This window comes from Rana temporaria, chromosome 3 (genome assembly GCF_905171775.1).
Source record: "Rana temporaria chromosome 3, aRanTem1.1, whole genome shotgun sequence".
Taxonomy (NCBI): domain Eukaryota; kingdom Metazoa; phylum Chordata; class Amphibia; order Anura; family Ranidae; genus Rana; species Rana temporaria.
The window spans coordinates 167775530-167793913 of record NC_053491.1 but is presented as its reverse complement, the minus strand read 5'-3'; the positions used below and the strand labels follow the sequence as shown (position 1 = coordinate 167793913).

Sequence of the window (18384 nt, the reverse complement as noted above, 5' to 3'; positions counted from 1 at the left end):
CAATGGTATGTTGAATTTTGGTGAACCCAAACATAGAGCTGGATATTTTTAGGGCTAAATGGCAAGCTAGCAAAAAATGCAAGGGATGCTTGAAACTGCCATAGGGGACATGTACTAATGCAAAATAAAAAATAGAGAATTGTATACATTTTTCTATACAGTGTGGAGAGGGTTTTTTCATGTGGCTTGGATGGCAACATACATACATACACAAACCTTAAATCTGTATGGGACATCATGTTGAAGTAAATTTTTTTTGAATAATCACAGGGACAGCATACACTAGCAGGCCATATTTGACTGTGGAATTGATTTTTTTCTTTCACAATTATCTTTCTTACATAGAGAAACACTCCAATCTGTATCCTTTCAGTTTTGAAAAAATATTTTTCAGGTAGTTTTAATGGCAACACATGATTTTTCATCAAATCGTAATAGTGTTATGACTGGCTGATGAAAGGGGCAGAAAAAACAAATTTGCATGAACCTACTCACGTACCCATAGGCATGGCCTGAGTTCCTTGTTTTGGAGTTTTGGGCTGTTATAAAAATGTGATGCTGTATAATGCTATGTTCTGAGTAGTATAGAGGTGGGCTTTTTGGTTCTGTTTTACCAATTCAACTTAACTTCATTGGTTGAACTGTAGTTCAAAGTTGCTATACTTGTTTTTATTGATGCAAAACCATCCTGCCGCTAACCAATTTCTATCTCTCAAAATCTCTCAAGAAATTGCATACTATATAGTGGTGTAAAATTGACCAGCAGCAGGGATATTTTAAGGAGAAAAAGAAAAAAGGTTGAGGCTTTACTATAGGATTTACGATAATGCAAAGGATACACTAATGTAAACTTGGCCAGTAGCAAGATAGTTTTAATCAGGGATAATAGACCAAAAGGTACTATAGGCAAGAAAATGTTTCCTTGGCTTAGTGAATAAATTGAAGCTCTGATGACTTCCACTATCCAATCATGCACAAGCAAAAATAAATCTTTTTGTTTTCCTTGCATGTGATTGGACAAAATTTGCAAATTGAATTTACATCCCTTCACTAAAGCAGGCCATACACAGTTCCAATCTCAGCCGGTTCAGCAGGATCAATCAAAACTTGGGTACAACTATCATGCCAGGTTTTACCTTCGATTATCGCTAGTGGCTGCTATAGTACAGTAACATATGGATTGCACAATAAGCACTCAAAACATAACAAAAAGTCAACATCAAATACAAATATAAAAATCCACAAAAGAAATGAAAACCCCAAAATATCACCCCCCTTTTTTTTCCAAAGGGAAGGCTTGCAGAACAAAAGTTTTCTTTGTGATAAAATTGACCACTGAACTCAAATCAACCTCCAAATGAAAAGATAAAAGAAAAGCAACTGACCCTAAAATTTCCCAATGTTTTACGTTCAACAACTTTCAATTCAGTGATATTATGACTGCTCTATGCAACTCCCCCATTTTACATGGGTGGATTATTGAACTTCCTATTCCTGTTGGCCATAATTTTAAGGACTTGCAGCACATTATTATAACTTATATAGCGCTGTAAATTTATGCAGCGCTTTACATATACATATTGTACACTCACATCAGTCCCTGCCATCAAGGAGTTTACAACCTAAGGTCTCTAACTCACATTCAAGCATACACATACTATGCCCAATTTAGACAGTAACCAATTAGCCTACCATCATGTCTTTTGTGGGAGGAAACCCACGCAGGCACGGGAACATGCAAACTCCAGGCAGGTATTTTAACGGATGACCCTAGTGCTTCTAGGCAAAAGTGATAACCACTTAGCCCCTGTTATGGGTTTAAAAAAAATTCTCCTGGGGGAATCTGCACAAACATTTACTAGGATCATTTTTTTAATGACTTGGAACCCCCTAAACATTATATATATATTTTCAGCAGAGACCATAGAGAATAAAATGGCGGTCATTGTATTTTTTTAATGTCACACAATTTTTGCACAGTGTTTTTTCAAACGCAATAAAAAAAATACACTTTAATAAAAAAAAAAAAAAAAAAGCATAATATATACTCCAATTTTTTTGTATAATATGAAAGATAATACCTAACATGTCATGCTTTAAATGTGTGCCTGCTCGTGGAATGGTGCCAAACTACGGTACTTATAAATATCCATAGGTGACGCTTTAAAAATGTCTACAGGTTTACAGTTACAAAGGAGGTCTAGTGCTAGAATTATTGCCTTCACTCAGAGGTTTTGCAGCGATACCTCACACCATTTGCATACGTCGGCATGACCTACATATGCATTCACCACTACGCACAAGCACACAGGGATGGGGCACTTTAATTTTTTTTATTCTTATTTTTTATTTAAATTTTGACCACTTTTATTGATATTCCTTTGTAAAGAATGTAGGGATGTAAACATCCCTTGCGATAACAATATAGCATGACAGGTCCTCTTTATGTAAAGATCTGGGGTCTAAAAGACCCCACATCTCTCCTCTACCCTTAAAAGCAAAAAATGTGATCGGAACCAGAAGTGACAGCATTAGGATGCTCTGGTCCTCCTAGGCTATAGAGAGGCCATCTTTCCTTCGCTCATCTCTATGCCCAGCCACGACCAGAAAGCAGCGGGTGACCCCTCCCACCACTTCTACAAGTGACCCAGTTGTGAATCCGACGCTCGGGCCACGTTTTTGAGAAAGTCTGCGGCCTGAGGAAAAAAATTATATCGGGGATATGGCATATAGTTGCAGCCATAACTCCAGCATTTAACGTCAAAGTAATGAAGTATTTTCCCAGTTTGTTGATTGGCAAGTGGATATTACATATGAAAGCTACCATTGCTAACTTGTTTTAAAACCTACAAGTTTCCAGGACATTAATTTCATACTCTAGTTTCCTGATTTCTGCTCAGAACAAGTGTTTTGGTTGTGAGTTCTGACAAGTACTGAAGTAGTAACTATGAACTAATTAATGAAGCTAGAAGATGAGAATAACATCTCATAAACTTGCAGGTCTTAAAGTATAACTAAAGGCAAAACATTTCTTAGTTTTTGGCTAGAGTGGAGAGGGCAGGAATGTACTGGCCATTGGGACTACAGGGAGTTTCCCGGTGGGCCGATGGCTCAGCTGGCCAGTTTTGGTGACAGCCTGTCAAAGTTATGGCTGAGCGGCCCATTAATTTGAGCACAGCTGTACTGCCTATAGGAGAAATAAAATAGAACGGATAATGGCCAGTGAATGGGGGGCTTGGGTGGCCAGTGAGGTTGGCTGGCCGGGGGGGGGGGGGGTTCTTCCGGCCGGCCGTTATAGGATTGACCTGTCATCCGCACTGCCCATCACCTCACTTCATAGTGCCTAACCCAGGTATCGCTTCATTGCTGAAAGGCAGCCAATGGCTGTGCAGCAATGCCAATTTCTGAAATTCCAGCCAATGAGGCTGTAGCAATTTTCCTGAATGTTGTTAGCCCTCCCACTTCACTTGTTTTTGTGCATGTTTACACAATTAAAGTGGGCTGGTCTGGATGAAGTCCAAGGCTAAATTTTTATCCCAGTCCAGGCCTGAGAGAGGGATTAAAACACTTTTTTATTGCTGTCTGTGCCTATTTATTAGTCCTGTTTACCATTATCATTGAAAGTGAAAGTAAACGAAAATACCAAATTGTGGGATGTCCCCAGAAAAGTAATAGAGGGGATATCTTCCAATGGGCGCACTAGTTCTGGTGACCTGGGGGTTCCCCTAAAACTCCCTTAATTTGCAGGGATTTCCTCTTATTTCCTATTTGGCTATAGGACGGGAAGTAAAGGTAAATCTCTGCAATGGGAAACAGATAGGGAAAAAAATATCTGACAAGGGTTACAACCCTCCCCTGCTCTATCCAAAATGTTGGATCAACCCTCCCCTGCTCTATTGTAGGCTATTGTTTGCATTTTATTTGAAATTAAAATGTTGTCCACCATTGTAGGAACCAATAATCTGTATTAGTACAATTCCAATAATATTACAACTGCCATATTGTTTACATGCATGTATGTAAAGTGTTTACAACGGGTTACTGTTATAGCTAAAATTTTGTTTCATCCACCAAACACAAATTACAACAGCCTAATTTGTCACAGGAGGACAACAGCTTTTCTACAAAACACTTGGATCTTAAAGGGTTTTTTCAATAGGAACATTTGTTCTGGTGACAACTGTTTAACTTTTTTGGTATATGCTGATAAATAGCAAGCGGTGGCATTCCCAAATAAAGGGAAAAGATTGTTGTAGAAAGTGGGGATAATGCAGATATATTGACAAATCCGTCAAGGATGTTGAAGAGATTTGGTATGGAGATGTGGGAAGAAGAGAGAAAAAGTAAGATGTTAGACCTAATAGGTCACGTCAATGGCTCTATGGTGAAGGGGCAGTAGTTGGAATCCACGCCTTGTGCCTCTGGCTATTGGGAAGTATTTTAGTACAATTTGTACCCCAAGTATTTCAGGTAAGCCTTCAGGTGAGAATAAAGTAATGAGATTCACCTTGTGGAGTGAGGGCCAAATCTCCAGTGTCTCATTATACAGTGCAAATAGAGCCAGGAGACAGGCATCCAAATTCAATATGGGAAATTGGTCTATAATTTGACCAAGTTGTTCACATGTGTTTGGTTTTGGAATCATGTTGATGATTGCCATTAGGAATTCTTGTCAAAAAATATCCTGTTTCAAGTGTCTGTTAAGCACCTTTGTCAAAAGCAGAGCTAGTGTATCAGCAAATCTTTTGTAATACATAGTGGGTAAGCTTATGTGGGTTTAGGATTTTGATGGCTTGCATAACTTCCTGCATGGTCATAGGGCTGTCTAAGGCCCCTTGCACATGGGAGTAAAAAATGCAATTTTTTTTACTGTTCTCTAATAAAATGCTTTTCTGTCTATGGCATCTTGCAAACTCCTGAGTAAAGATCAGTACAGCAGCGCTGAGTACAGAGGTGTAAAAAAAAACATTTGTTAAAGTGGGAAAAATTACATACTCAGCCAAATTGAAAGAGAAGTCCCCAGCTCTTATGTATAATTCAGATATGTGTTTCTGAAACACCTGTAATATTTTAACAGGGCAAAGTTACTCGTGGAGTGTCTTTAGCCATTTTCAGTCTGATCTGTTTGTTTGTGTGGTTGAGTTTATGGACTTTATGTACATAGAGAGTATTCAGTTTATGTGCTTTGACATAGTTTTTGGATCTGCAAAGTAGCTTTTCAGAAGACTCAGCAAATGATATCGAGCTTGGTTCGTGCTTTGTCCAACAAATGTTTATTAGTTACAATGCGGTGTGACTGAAGTGCATTTTTCATTTTCCATTATCCCCTTTAGTTAGCCTTTGACATATTCACAAAGTGGTGTAAACTATTCCTTATATTTAATTACCAATAATTGTATTGGTAGATGTACATAAAACTCTTTCACATATTTTCTGGTCGAGTGCAAATAGTAATAATGGTGTGCAGAAAGCACTAGCGCGAAGCACCATCAGAGATTTGAAATCCCTAAAATAAGGTGAAGAGAAAATTTACTCTTAAAGGTTGCTAGGATTTACTGGATTTTTCACATCACTTTTTGCCATGTTGGATAAATCTGCTTTTGAGTCAGTACAAATACATTACCTGGTACTTCTCTCTTTACACCATTACTGCCTGTGCAAGATGTATTGGACAGCACCATACTGGATCCTGAAATGTCTTGATCAGTATTGTAAACATCCAAAATATTATTAGATAGGGAATGCTGAAAGAGAACAAAGAGAAAGAATGTAAAAGATGTTATAATAATTTCCATAGGAAATTAACAAATGTGGTTATATCAGCATTGAAAATGTTCTTCCAATGGTGGTTAAATGCAATTTGGTGAGGGAAATACCAGATAAGCAGATCTCAGTTATGAACATTTGAGAGAAAATTTGTCACAAACAGAAAGTTCTACCAAAATCTGAATTTCTATTTTACTCTTCCATTCTGTAAAGGGAAATTTTGATTTCTTGCTGAAAAATAATGCAACCTAGTTGTGAGATTTATTTCCTCGTCAGTTAAAAAAACACCTCTGTATTTTGTTCTTAGCTAGATGTAATATTGCAAATATAACAAAAGTGTGGTTACACATATGCATAGCATATATTGTGGGGGAAGTGGATTGTTAAACGGGAACCTGCAAAAAAATACCTCCCTTCTAAAGCCCAATTTCTTTTTTAGTTTTAATTACACTTGGGAAGAATATATATTTTTGTCAAGTTTTCATGGCCAAGACCCAATTGCAAAGATCTCATCTCACTTCCCGTTCCTGTGACAGTAGGAACAAAAACAAGTTAAAGGATACAGGATTGCAGTTAAAAAATGTTACTTTTATTATTTTTGCTTCTAAGGTGCCTGCAGAGCATTGCACCTGCGATCAGCAGATGGCGGGTGCAATGTCCAGCTCCTGCAGACTATCAGCATAGCTGTCTGTCAGTATCTCGTACGGGCAGACAGTTATCCGAGAGCAGGAAGGTCAATTGAGTACAAGGGCCCTCAGTGCTCTTGCAACTCATTGAAAACTACAAGCCATCAGCCGCAGTAGCATTCATTCACGAGAACTTAAGAATAATTGACACGACCATGTGGGCGGAGCCCTGCACGGCCAAGCTGTTTTGAAAAGGTGACACTGAGTGTGGGGAGCAGAACCCTGGCCCAATGTCACAGTGAAGGGGAACAGCAGGGAGGGAACTGCAGATGCTGTAACATGTTACAATATTTACAGTATTTATAAATGCCATACTACAGTGCCTTGAAAAAATAATTCATACCCCTTGAAATTTTCCACATTTTGTCATGTTACAACCAAAAATGTAAATATATTTTGTATTTTATTGGGATTTTATGTGATAAACCAACACAAAGTGGCGCATAATTGTCAAGTGGAAGAAAAATGATAAATGGTTTTCAAAATGTTGCAAAATAGCTCAAGCTCTGTCAAATTGGACGGAGAGCATCTGTGAACAGCAGTTTTCAAGTCTTGCAATAGATTCTCAATTGGATTTATGTCTGGGCCATGACTGGTCCATTCTAACACATGAATATGCTTTGATCTAAATCATTCCATTGTAGCTCTGGCTGTATGTTTAGGGTCGTTGTCCTGGTGGAAGGTGAACCTCCGCCCCAGTCACAAGTCTTTTGCAGACTAGCAGGTTTTCTTCTGAGATTGCCCTGTAACTGGCTCCATCTATCTTCCCATCAACCCTGTCCCTGCTGAAGAAAAGCATCCCCACAACATGATGCTGCCACCACCATGTTTCACGGTGGGAATGGTGTGTTCAGGGCGATGTGCAGTGTCAGTTTTGCACCACATATAGCATTTTGCTTTTAAGATAATTTTGATCTCATCTGACCAGAGCACCCTTTTTCCACATGTTTGCTGTGTCCTCCATGTGTCTTCTTACAAGTTGCAAACTGGACTTCTTATGGCTTTCTTTCAACAATGGCTTTCTTCTTTCCACTCTTCCATAAAGGCCAGATTTGTGGAGTGCTTGACTAATAGTTGTCCTGTGGACAGATTCTCCCATCTGAACTGTGGATCTCTGCAGCTCCTTCAGAGCCATGGACCTCTTGGCTGCTTCTCTGATTTATGCTCTCTTTGATCAGCCTGTCAGTTTAGGTGGATGGCCAATTCTTGGTAGGTTTTCAGTTGTGCCATTCTCTTTCCATTTTCAGATGATGGATTGAACCACAACTTTATCCCTGACCTGTGTGGTGTGTTCCTTGGCCTTCATGATGATGTTTGTTCACTAAGATTATTTAACAAACCTATGAGGGCTTCACAGAACAGCTGTATTTATATTGAGATTAAATTACACACAGGTGGACTCTATTTGCTAATTAGATGACTTCTAATGGCAAATTTCAAGGGGTATGAATACTTTTTCTTTTTTGTTTACAAAAGTTTTTTATTGAAGTACGTAAATTGGTATACAGATAATTTGCAAAGAGCATACAATCTTTTCAACGGTATACAATGATTAAAGTAACATGCAAGGTAATAAAGGAATACTTTACAGTGATTGAAACCTATGGAGGTGAAAGTAAAAAAGGTACATGACGATACGTCGTAAAAGGTCGAAGTGTTGTAAGAGTGAATAGAGCAACCACAAGACATATATTTGGTCTCAAATATATGTAGGCTATCATTGATTGTATGGTATATTCTCTCTGAAAGTTTCAAAAGTTCCATTCTATCTAGCACCTGTGACCATATTATTTCCCCATATCTCCAATTCAGTGCTATCATCTACTGTACTGAACTGCACAGCGAGTGAAGGAGTCTGGTACAGGGGAGTGGGATGTCAGGGACATCACTGTACAGAAGGCAAATCTGAGGGGTGAGGGAGATTTTTTGTTTAGAGGATTCTTCAATTCTATTAGTAACCTCCCTCCAGACTTGTATGAATACTTTTTCAATGCACTGTATGTACAGTATACCTAGGCAGGCATGTTGTGTTTATTTTTGTGAGTTTATTTACCTGATGAGGTAGCTACTTTGCTTACATAAATTGTATTTAGTCACAGTATAAGATATATCATGTATACTATTAACTAGGGATGTCCCGATACCGATACTAGTATCGGTATCGGGACCGATACCAAGCATTTCCCCGAGTACAAGTACGGAAATGCTCCCGATGCTTCACCCGATACTTGAGCGGGCAGGGGAGTTGCAAATCTTCTCTCCCCCATGGTCAGTGTTGTCTCCCCCCCTGCTGTTCACTTCCCCTTCTCCGTGCTGCTCTCTCACCTCCCCCCGTCCGTCCGTGCCGTTCTCTCCTCCCCTTCCCCTGTCCATGCAGTGCTCTTTCCTCCCCTTCCCCCGTCCGTCCCGTTCTCTCTCCTCCCCTTCCCCCGTCCGTCCGTGACGTTCTCTCCTCCCCTTCCCCCGTCCATGCAGTGCTCTTTCCTCCCCCCCCCCGTCCGTCCCGTTCTCTCTCATCCCCTTTCCCCATACGTCCGTCCCGTTCTCTCTTTCCCCCCGTCCATGCAGTTCCCTTTCTCTTTTCCCCCCGTCCGTGCCGCTCTCCCCCCTCAATCTGTCAGGGGGAGAGCGGAGGTAGGAGCCGCTAAGCCCGGCTCCTACCTTTTCCGAATGAACAGAGTCGGTGGTCACCGACTCTGTTCATTCATATAACTCAGCATCGTAACCTCCTGTGTTTACGATGCTTCAGTTTATGAATGGAGGAGCTTCCCTCCATTCATTTCAGCTGAAGCTGCTGAGAAAGGGACTGGGGAATCTGTTTCCCTAGTCCCTTTCTCTGTCTTAAAGGGGAGATGTCAGAGGTCTGTTAAGACCCCTGAAATGTCACCAAAGCCCCCCAACAGGGCTGATAAAAATTAAAATAAAAATTTGCAATAAATATTAAAAAATAAATAAAATGTAAAAAAATAAATAAAATAAAAAAACACACTGACAATTCACCCCCCCTAAAAAAAAAAAAAAAAAAAAAAAAATCACTGTAAAAAAAAAAAAATAGTAAAAAAAAAAAAAATACTGCCACTGTCACATGACATTAAAAAAGTATCGGTATTCGGTATCGGCGAGTACTTGAAAAAAAGTATCGGTACTTGTACTCGGTCTCAAAAAAGTGGTATCGGGACAACCCTACTATTAACCACTACACTACTGCAAAAATAGCCTCCAGGGAGCAAGTCCATAGTTAATGTCAGTAAACTAGTCCATCATCGGAAGACTCCGTTCACAGTCACTGTGAACAGCATTGCTGTGATTTGTCAAAGAGAGACAGTGTGTGTTTACATCTGTGAGCCGGTCCCTTCCTTTTACAACAGAGGAAATGGGGAAAGCAAAACTAATGAATCAATAATATATATGTGAAAGATCTACAGCGCTACTATAGTGAAAATTAATTATATCACTTAATCAATAAATAAATGAAAAAGCAGCAATTATAACGGTGAACTAAAACCAAGCAAAATTGTGAAAAAGATAATGCGCTAAATCAACTGATTAAATAAGGTGTCAACACATAAAAATTACTGGAGGAAAAAGACAAATTGATACAAAGAATATAGTTCCAAATTCTATATGTATATTGTCCCTTGTTGCTGTAATCCTGAAGGCAACTCAGAAACACTTTGCCAAACCACACGCGCACATTGTGTGAGATATCACCAGCTTGATGAAATGATCAAACTTGTCAGGTCAAAAAAGTGCTTTCCACCAGGTATTCACGTATTCAGATATGCAAAGAAAGGGAGACAGAGAAAAGACCGATAGTGTGATACCGTTAATGAAACATCAGCGTCTCACAACACTCAGAACATCACTCACGAATCCCCGGTAATAGTTAGGCTTCAGCGTGTGTGCATGTAAGCTGCTCAGCTTGTCAGGCTCCTCATCCGGCACCTCCGTGCGTCCCGTCACTCAAGCTCCTCCCCCACGCGTATCGTCACTAGACACGTGACTTAATCATGGGTCAATGTGTGACTGGGGCTTACTATGGCTATAAATAGCCAATCACACACTCGCATCAGCGCGAGCGGACCAATGGGGAGGCACCAATGACTACATCATTGCAGATACACCACAACATTTTCAGCCAGTTGCGGTTTACATAAATGTCTAATAATAAGTTTTAATATGATACAAATTGAGACAAAATAACTTTTAAAACCGCTGTCTTGATACAAACAACAAAAACAAATGTAGTCTATATCAGAATCTGCTACAGACACATCCATGCAGCTCAGACTCATCAATTTAACATATGCAGACAGCATCCCGTGGTTTTCATATGGTATTTCTACCACATAAACCAAAATTAAAATTTAAGAAATAAATATAAATATATAAGGTTACTGAAACACATATATGCAAAATATTCCACCATATGAATGTTACATATAGATCAGAACAAAACTATCGGTCACATGTCCCAAACTACACCAAGAGATAAATAGCATCACAATCATAAGTTACATTCCAATATCTGCAACAAACACTAGGTATAGGAGCACCACACCACTAGCCAACAAGTGGGTACATGCTCACAATGAAATAGTAATAAATTAACAATTTGAGAGATGTGTGAAATGTGTATATATATATAAATAAAAACTTTATAAAAACTTTAAAAAAGTTTAAAAAAGATTTAAAAAGGAGAGATTAAAAATCAGATATAAAACAGTTAAGATCAAAGTCAATATTTAAACCATTTGGAGAGAGAGATCCCATCTCATGGATCCATCTCGATTCTGCTTTACTGATCTCTCTCACCCTATGGCTTCCTCTCCAGTGGGGGCTATATTTTTGTATGCCCCAAAATTTCAAACCCTTTGGGTTCCCTTGATGACATAGCTCGAAATGACGGGAGACATTGTGTTTCGGGTATGCTTTTAGGATATTCTGTACATGCTCTCTTAATCTTTTCCATAAGGGTCGTTTTGTGCGACCTATGTATTGTAAGGAACATGGGCACTCAAGAACATACACAACACCCTCAGTTCTGCAGGTAATAAGGTCATCAATGTTGTACTCCTTCTTGGTGACGTTTGAAGTTTTATGTGGTAGAAATACCATATGAAAACCATGGGATGCTGTCTGCATATGTTAAATTGATGAGTCTGAGCTGCATGGATGTGTCTGTAGCAGATTCTGATATAGACTACATTTGTTTTTGTTGTTTGTATCAAGACAGCGGTTTTAAAAGTTATTTTGTCTCAATTTGTATCATATTAAAACTTATTATTAGACATTTATGTAAACCGCAACTGGCTGAAAATGTTGTGGTGTATCTGCAATGATGTAGTCATTGGTGCCTCCCCATTGGTCCGCTCGCGCTGATGCGAGTGTGTGATTGGCTATTTATAGCCATAGTAAGCCCCAGTCACACATTGACCCATGATTAAGTCACGTGTCTAGTGACGATACGCGTGGGGGAGGAGCTTGAGTGACGGGACGCACGGAGGTGCCGGATGAGGAGCCTGACAAGCTGAGCAGCTTACATGCACACACGCTGAAGCCTAACTATTACCGGGGATTCGTGAGTGATGTTCTGAGTGTTGTGAGACGCTGATGTTTCATTAACGGTATCACACTATCGGTCTTTTCTCTGTCTCCCTTTCTTTGCATATCTGAATACGTGAATACCTGGTGGAAAGCACTTTTTTGACCTGACAAGTTTGATCATTTCATCAAGCTGGTGATATCTCACACAATGTGCGCGTGTGGTTTGGCAAAGTGTTTCTGAGTTGCCTTCAGGATTACAGCAACAAGGGACAATATACATATAGAATTTGGAACTATATTCTTTGTATCAATTTGTCTTTTTCCTCCAGTAATTTTTATGTGTTGACACCTTATTTAATCAGTTGATTTAGCGCATTATCTTTTTCACAATGAATCAATAAGCTATTCATCATTTTCTGAACACAAAAAAGTGGCAGTTGTAGATTCAAGTAAAGTTTAACCCTTTTAACCCCTTCTCTCTAATACATATAACCTCCAGCCTGTCTCTTTAGTAAAATGTATAATAATCTTTCAGCTCTCTCACCCTGCATATCTGCACATTAACCCATCTCCATAATTATAACATTAGGTGTTGCGCTTACATCAACATTTGTTACTGTGAATACAATAGTGCCAATGATACCTAGTACACACCCTAATTAATTAGGAGGTATCAATCAATGTGCAACAATAGTGAAAGAACAAAATAAAATAAAATTAGGAAAAACAGTGTCAGGTTCCTAGACATAAACCAATAGTGTCACGCTAATTTGCAGCATGAATCCTTCAGCAGAAGAAAAACCCCACATTTGATTTTGCATATGGAACAAGGGAACTAGTCCTTTGCTGTTATCAGTGTGAAGTATACTTCACCCCCTGATCTCCTATTCATCCAGGGTAGGTCAGCTCATGCAAGGAGAGAGGAAACAAACATAGTGCAAAAACGTATAAGCAGGATCAAACAAGATAGGCAATACAGTGATTGCACTCACGAAACCCCAGATCAAAGCTCAGCTTCAGAATTCAAAAACTGCTGCTCAGTGTCTGCGATCTCCTCATTCGGACGGATCTCCCGTCGATCGCGACACTAGGCTCCTCCCCCACGCGTTACGTCACTCGACACGTGTATGCAACCTTTACATTAACCCTTTCATCTCCTCTTTCTCTTTGTTTGACCTATATGCACTGTATCTAGTGTGCCATTACCAAGCTCCATGTTTAACCTCCCTAAATGCCAACATGTTCCAAAAAGGCAGCAGTGTTAGAACACTTTCGTGTCTATTTTCCAAAAAGGGGTCATTTTGGGGTCTTTGTATAGTCTTGGTATTTTTATGTTACCAAAACGTAAGTGAAACATTGTTTTAACAATTTTTATAGTACAACTCAGTGGTTACTTAAACCATCAAAGCCACCAAAAGAAAGCTCTATCTGTCTCAAAAATTATATAAAATTATTTTGGGTACAATGTTGCATGATGGAGTAATGGTCAGTCAAACTACCACAGAACTGGAAACTAAAAAAATTGCATCGTAATAAAGGAGTATCGCAAGCTGTTACACAAGTGGTTAGGGGATTTTTTATAAAACCCAATACCAGGACATTGGCTAATGTAAAGAAAAAGTGCAATGATGGGCAATGTGCAATAACCTGTAGCAATCTATTTGTACCTTTAGTTATCTGAAGAGTCATCACAACATGAAAAATATATATTATTGTTTATACCAGTTGAGGGAATTTTACTTTGCCTTTGTAAGCTCCTTATAAACAAAATTGCATAATCATTTTAAATCTATCAGTAACCACAGTATTATTATTATTATTATTATTATTATACACAATTTATATAGCGCCAACTGTTTACGCAGCACTTTACAATGTATTGGGGGGGACAACATAATTACAGTACAGTATGTAGTATAAGTGCGTATGATTGGGTACAGATTAAATAAGCCCTCACAGAGTTTTGGGAAATTAAAGAAGTTTGTAAAGGGACTGAAAAAGAACTCCAGCCAAACAGAATACACATATAAAACACATTTGGGTATATGACAAAATTATCCCTTTTCTTTGTTATCCCTAGCATAATAGACACCACAATCTAATCTCCTGAAGAAGCTCAGCTGAGCGAAACATGTCGAGAAAGTGGTATTGTCTATTCAAATGTATTTTCTAGGGAACAAATTATGTCTTTATTCTATTGTCTCATGTTTTTTAATGAATTTTGTAATATCGTTTTTTTTTTCAAATTTCTATTTTGAATCTACCATTGACCCCATTATTGCCAACTTGACACCTTTAAAGTCCCAAGGCCAGTGACCTCTAGCTCCTCCAATGTTGTCTCCTTTATTGGGATGTGGTGTCTGATTTTTTGATAACTCATTCTTACCGCTTTTCTAAACATTTGGGTATATGTTTACATGCCAATTTCTGCCAATCTAATTCAGAGAATTACACAGCTCTTCCCCACTGCAAAGACCTCCCTGGCACGGCAGAAGACCTAGTTTTTCCCCAGTGCAAGTCAGTAACACAAACAAATCTTCTCTTCACTTTGTGACTGGACAGGAAAAGGAAAAACAGCAAACAGATGATCTTTTCACGCTATCACTCAATGCTGTCTCCTCTTTTTGACATGCTCCTTGCACTATAGCAAACGAATTGGCTTCTTGTGTTTCTTTTTTCTTTTCCAGTCTGAACTCTGCTTTATAGGAGCTATAGGGGATTGCTGTGTTAAATTGTACATTTTATATGGGATATAGGATAAGGGGAGTCTTCCAAGGTTTAAAGTGGTACTAAAGCAAAAAACAACAATGACGTCTGCCACTAGCACTAAAAAGGCAGTTTTTGTTTTTCTTGAGTAACTTATTTTTTTACCTGTTTATCCTGCTGTTATTTTTCAACTTCCTTTACCAGACCAAATTATTTTTCTTTTTCTGAGTAACTTATTTTTTTACCTGTTTATCCTGCTGTAATTTTTCAACTTCATTTAACAGACCAAATTGTGCAGGAAAAGTGGAAGTTAGAGGGATGAGACAAACTAGTGCACACTGACAGAGGTGATTCATTGCTGTAAGACCTTTATCCCAAAAGTAGAAAAATGTTTCTGTAACTGCTTAAATGTTAGCTGGAGTTAGGTTTAAATTTGTTAGTCACATATAAAGTCCATCAAAATCTATTATGCCCTGTACACACGACTGGTTTTCCTGTCGAAATAAACTCAGAGGATTTTTCAGATGGAATTCTGCTCAAGCTGTCTTGCATACACACGGTCACACCAAATTCCGACCGTCAAGAACGCGGCGACATAAAACACTACGACGAGCCGAGAAAAATGAAGTTCAATGCTTCTGAGCATGTGTTGACTTGATTCTGAGCATGCATGGTTTTTAATCTGTCGGAATTGCATCCAGACAAACGGATATTCCGAGAACATGTTCTCTATCTAATTCTGTCGGAATTTCCAACGTAAAAAGTCTGATGGGGTATACATACGGATAGAATATCCAATGAAAAGCTTCCGTCTCACTTTTTCCGTTGGAAATTCCGCTCGTGTGTACAAGGCATTAGTCTATCTAAAGCCTGGTATACATGGGCAGAATCTCAGCCGATATCGGGTGGTTCAACAGAAACCATCTGACATTCGGCCGGTGTGTACACCACGGTTTCTTTTGAACAGGCATGTTGGAAAACCAGCATCTGAGCAGCGCTAGCAGCCAATGGCTGTGATAGCTGACTGTTGTGTTCTGGCGCAGGGCACAGTCCCCCTGTCCAAACATAATAGCTCAGCGGGGAGGCAGCTGTACTAACATCAAATAGTTAGTACAGTGAGCTTCTCCCATTAATACAGCAAGCTACTCCTAATGGTATCCCTGCTTTCCACTGCCGGTAATCCAGCACAGATCATGCTTGATCATTTGACTACAATAGTTGGAGAACGACAGCTCTGAAACTGAAAGTGATGAAATCCTCATCACTTCTGGGTTCATTGCAGAGGGGATTGGGGAAGGGATGTTCATTGATATCCTCTGTATCAATTATTACTGACATTTTGCTGTGGTATCGGACTCCCTTGAGGAATGAGCCCAGGAACCACTGCAGGCAGTGCCAAGGGGAAGCAAGCCCTTTCCACTACAGTAAAATTGATTGTTACTTTTTCACATGACTATACAAATCTATAAATTTAAAAACTTGCCTATAGTCAGTGTGTACAGAACATTTCCATCAACCTGAATGTTCTGTAAAAATGAATTATAAGTCATTATGAGATTATAGAGTTGTACGGTCATGTGAAAAAGTAACTACACCCCATGGGAACTGTTGGATTTTTCAACATATTTGAACAGTGAGTTAGGGACCTTAGCCACTTGCTTACTGGGCACTTAAACCCCCCTCCTGCCCAGACCACTTTTCAGCTTTCAGCGCTGATGCAATTTGAATGACAATTGCGCGGTCATACAACACTGTACTAAAATTACGTTTTTGTCATTTTTTTCACACAAATAGAGCTTTCTTTTGGTGGTATTTGATCACCTCTGTGGTTTTTATTTTTTGCTAAACAAACAAAAAAAGATGTAAAATTTAGAAAAAAAAATCATGTTTTATATTTTGTTATAACATTTTGCAAACGGGTAATTTTTCTCCTTCATTGATATGCGCCGATGAGGTGGCACTGATGGGAACTGATAGGCTGCACTGAGAGGATGTCTATTGACGGCCTCCCGGCAATTCAGGTCTGCGCTGTAGCTGTCATTCAGCTATAGCGTGGACACCAAGTGGTTAGACTGTAAACTCTTTGAGGGCAGGGTCTGATGTGAATGTACAATACATACAGTACAGACCAAAAGTTTGGACACACCTTCTCATTCAAAGAGTTTTTTTTCATTTTCATGACTATGAAAATTGTAGATTCACACTGAAGGCATCAAAACTATGAACTAACACATGTGGAATTATACATAACAAAAAAGTGTGAAACAACTGAAAATATATTTCATATTCTAGGTTCTTCAAAGTAGCCACCTTTTGCAGCAGACACATCTCTAGAACTGTTAAGAGGAGACTGTGTTAATCAGGCCTTCAAATTGACTGACTGCAGTTCTTCATATTTAAAAAATATAAAAAAAATGAGCCAACAATGAGCCAATGGTGAACATCCTTGTAGCTATATAATTTTCTAAAATATTTATATATATATATATATATATATATATATATATATATATATATATATATATATATATATATATATATATATATATATAATCTATCAAGGTCAAGAAGCAAAGAAAATATATAAATTAAACAAATGAATTTGGAAATTTTTCAGTAATGGGCATTTAAAGCTTTTTTACAGTTTGTGCAAAACATCTCCTTTCCCCTATGTACTAGCTTGCTGTTCAGAATTCATTGATAACAATAGCAGACTCTGATCTCTCCAAGTACATGACTATATTATTTGAATTTCATATATCCAATTTTTTTAGTACTAGTACAGATTAGAAAGGCTATTTATTATTTTATATCTACAATAAAAACTAATACATTGTTTTCTTACCTGAAGTTTGTTACAACTGTGATGTCTTTGGTGCCTTCAATATGTTAGAAAATGGTTTTGTTCTCTGCAGCTAGATGAACTTTGCTACCTCTTGTAACTTTAGATTCTTGTTTTTCAAACTTACTTGCTAGGCAAATTGTCATGTTAATATTTGTCCAGTTCCTCTTCTGTGTGCAAGTACTCTCAAGGCAATGTGTATACATCATTGTATGCTAATTTCACATGCTGAGACATGCTGAGAATTATCTGATATGCATATATTTTCCTACATTTTATAAATAGTTTATAGTTATAAATAACAAAAAGATATTTTGCGAAAAATGTAAAAAAAAAAACATTATTTTGTAAATGGCTGTTCATTAGTCTAAGACATACAGTGCTTATTGCAGATAAATGAAGTTAAGGAACCATGTTACACTGTTATGCCCCAGACTTTTAGAACATTTACCCAAAGTTGCTGTATACAAAATAATCTTCATGGATGAATTAAAATTACGGTATTTACAGAATATGGGGTTGGTTTATTAACCTCCCTGGTGGTATGATTCTTTCAGAAAAAAGGTGCTGAAAGCGGTACAATTATTTGCAAGGAAATTTGGTGATTTGTACTGTAGGCCTGTAATTCTTAGGAATAACTCACTTAAATCTGACCAAACAAGAGTCTTGTAGGCATCCCGGGTATGACATTTTTTTAAAAATAAAATTATAAATTATAATATAATAAATAATTATAAATAATTATAACAAATAATAATATAATTATAATAAAAATTATTCAATAATGTAATCAACTCAAAATCACTGAAATTTGCTCAGTTGCAGAATTGTCGCTGT

General features: G+C 38.2%; 1 protein-coding gene across 3 annotated transcripts in view; it reads right to left on the bottom strand.

The window, feature by feature from the left end:
- TFEC (transcription factor EC) overlaps positions 1 to 18384 on the bottom strand; it is a 106406-nt gene that overhangs the window by 22106 nt on the left and 65916 nt on the right. For all 3 annotated transcript variants that reach the window (XM_040343780.1, XM_040343781.1, XM_040343778.1), the window contains exon 4: positions 5624 to 5744. In XM_040343780.1, coding sequence (XP_040199714.1) covers positions 5624 to 5744 — 121 coding nt within the window. The remainder of the gene's footprint in view (positions 1 to 5623; positions 5745 to 18384) is intronic.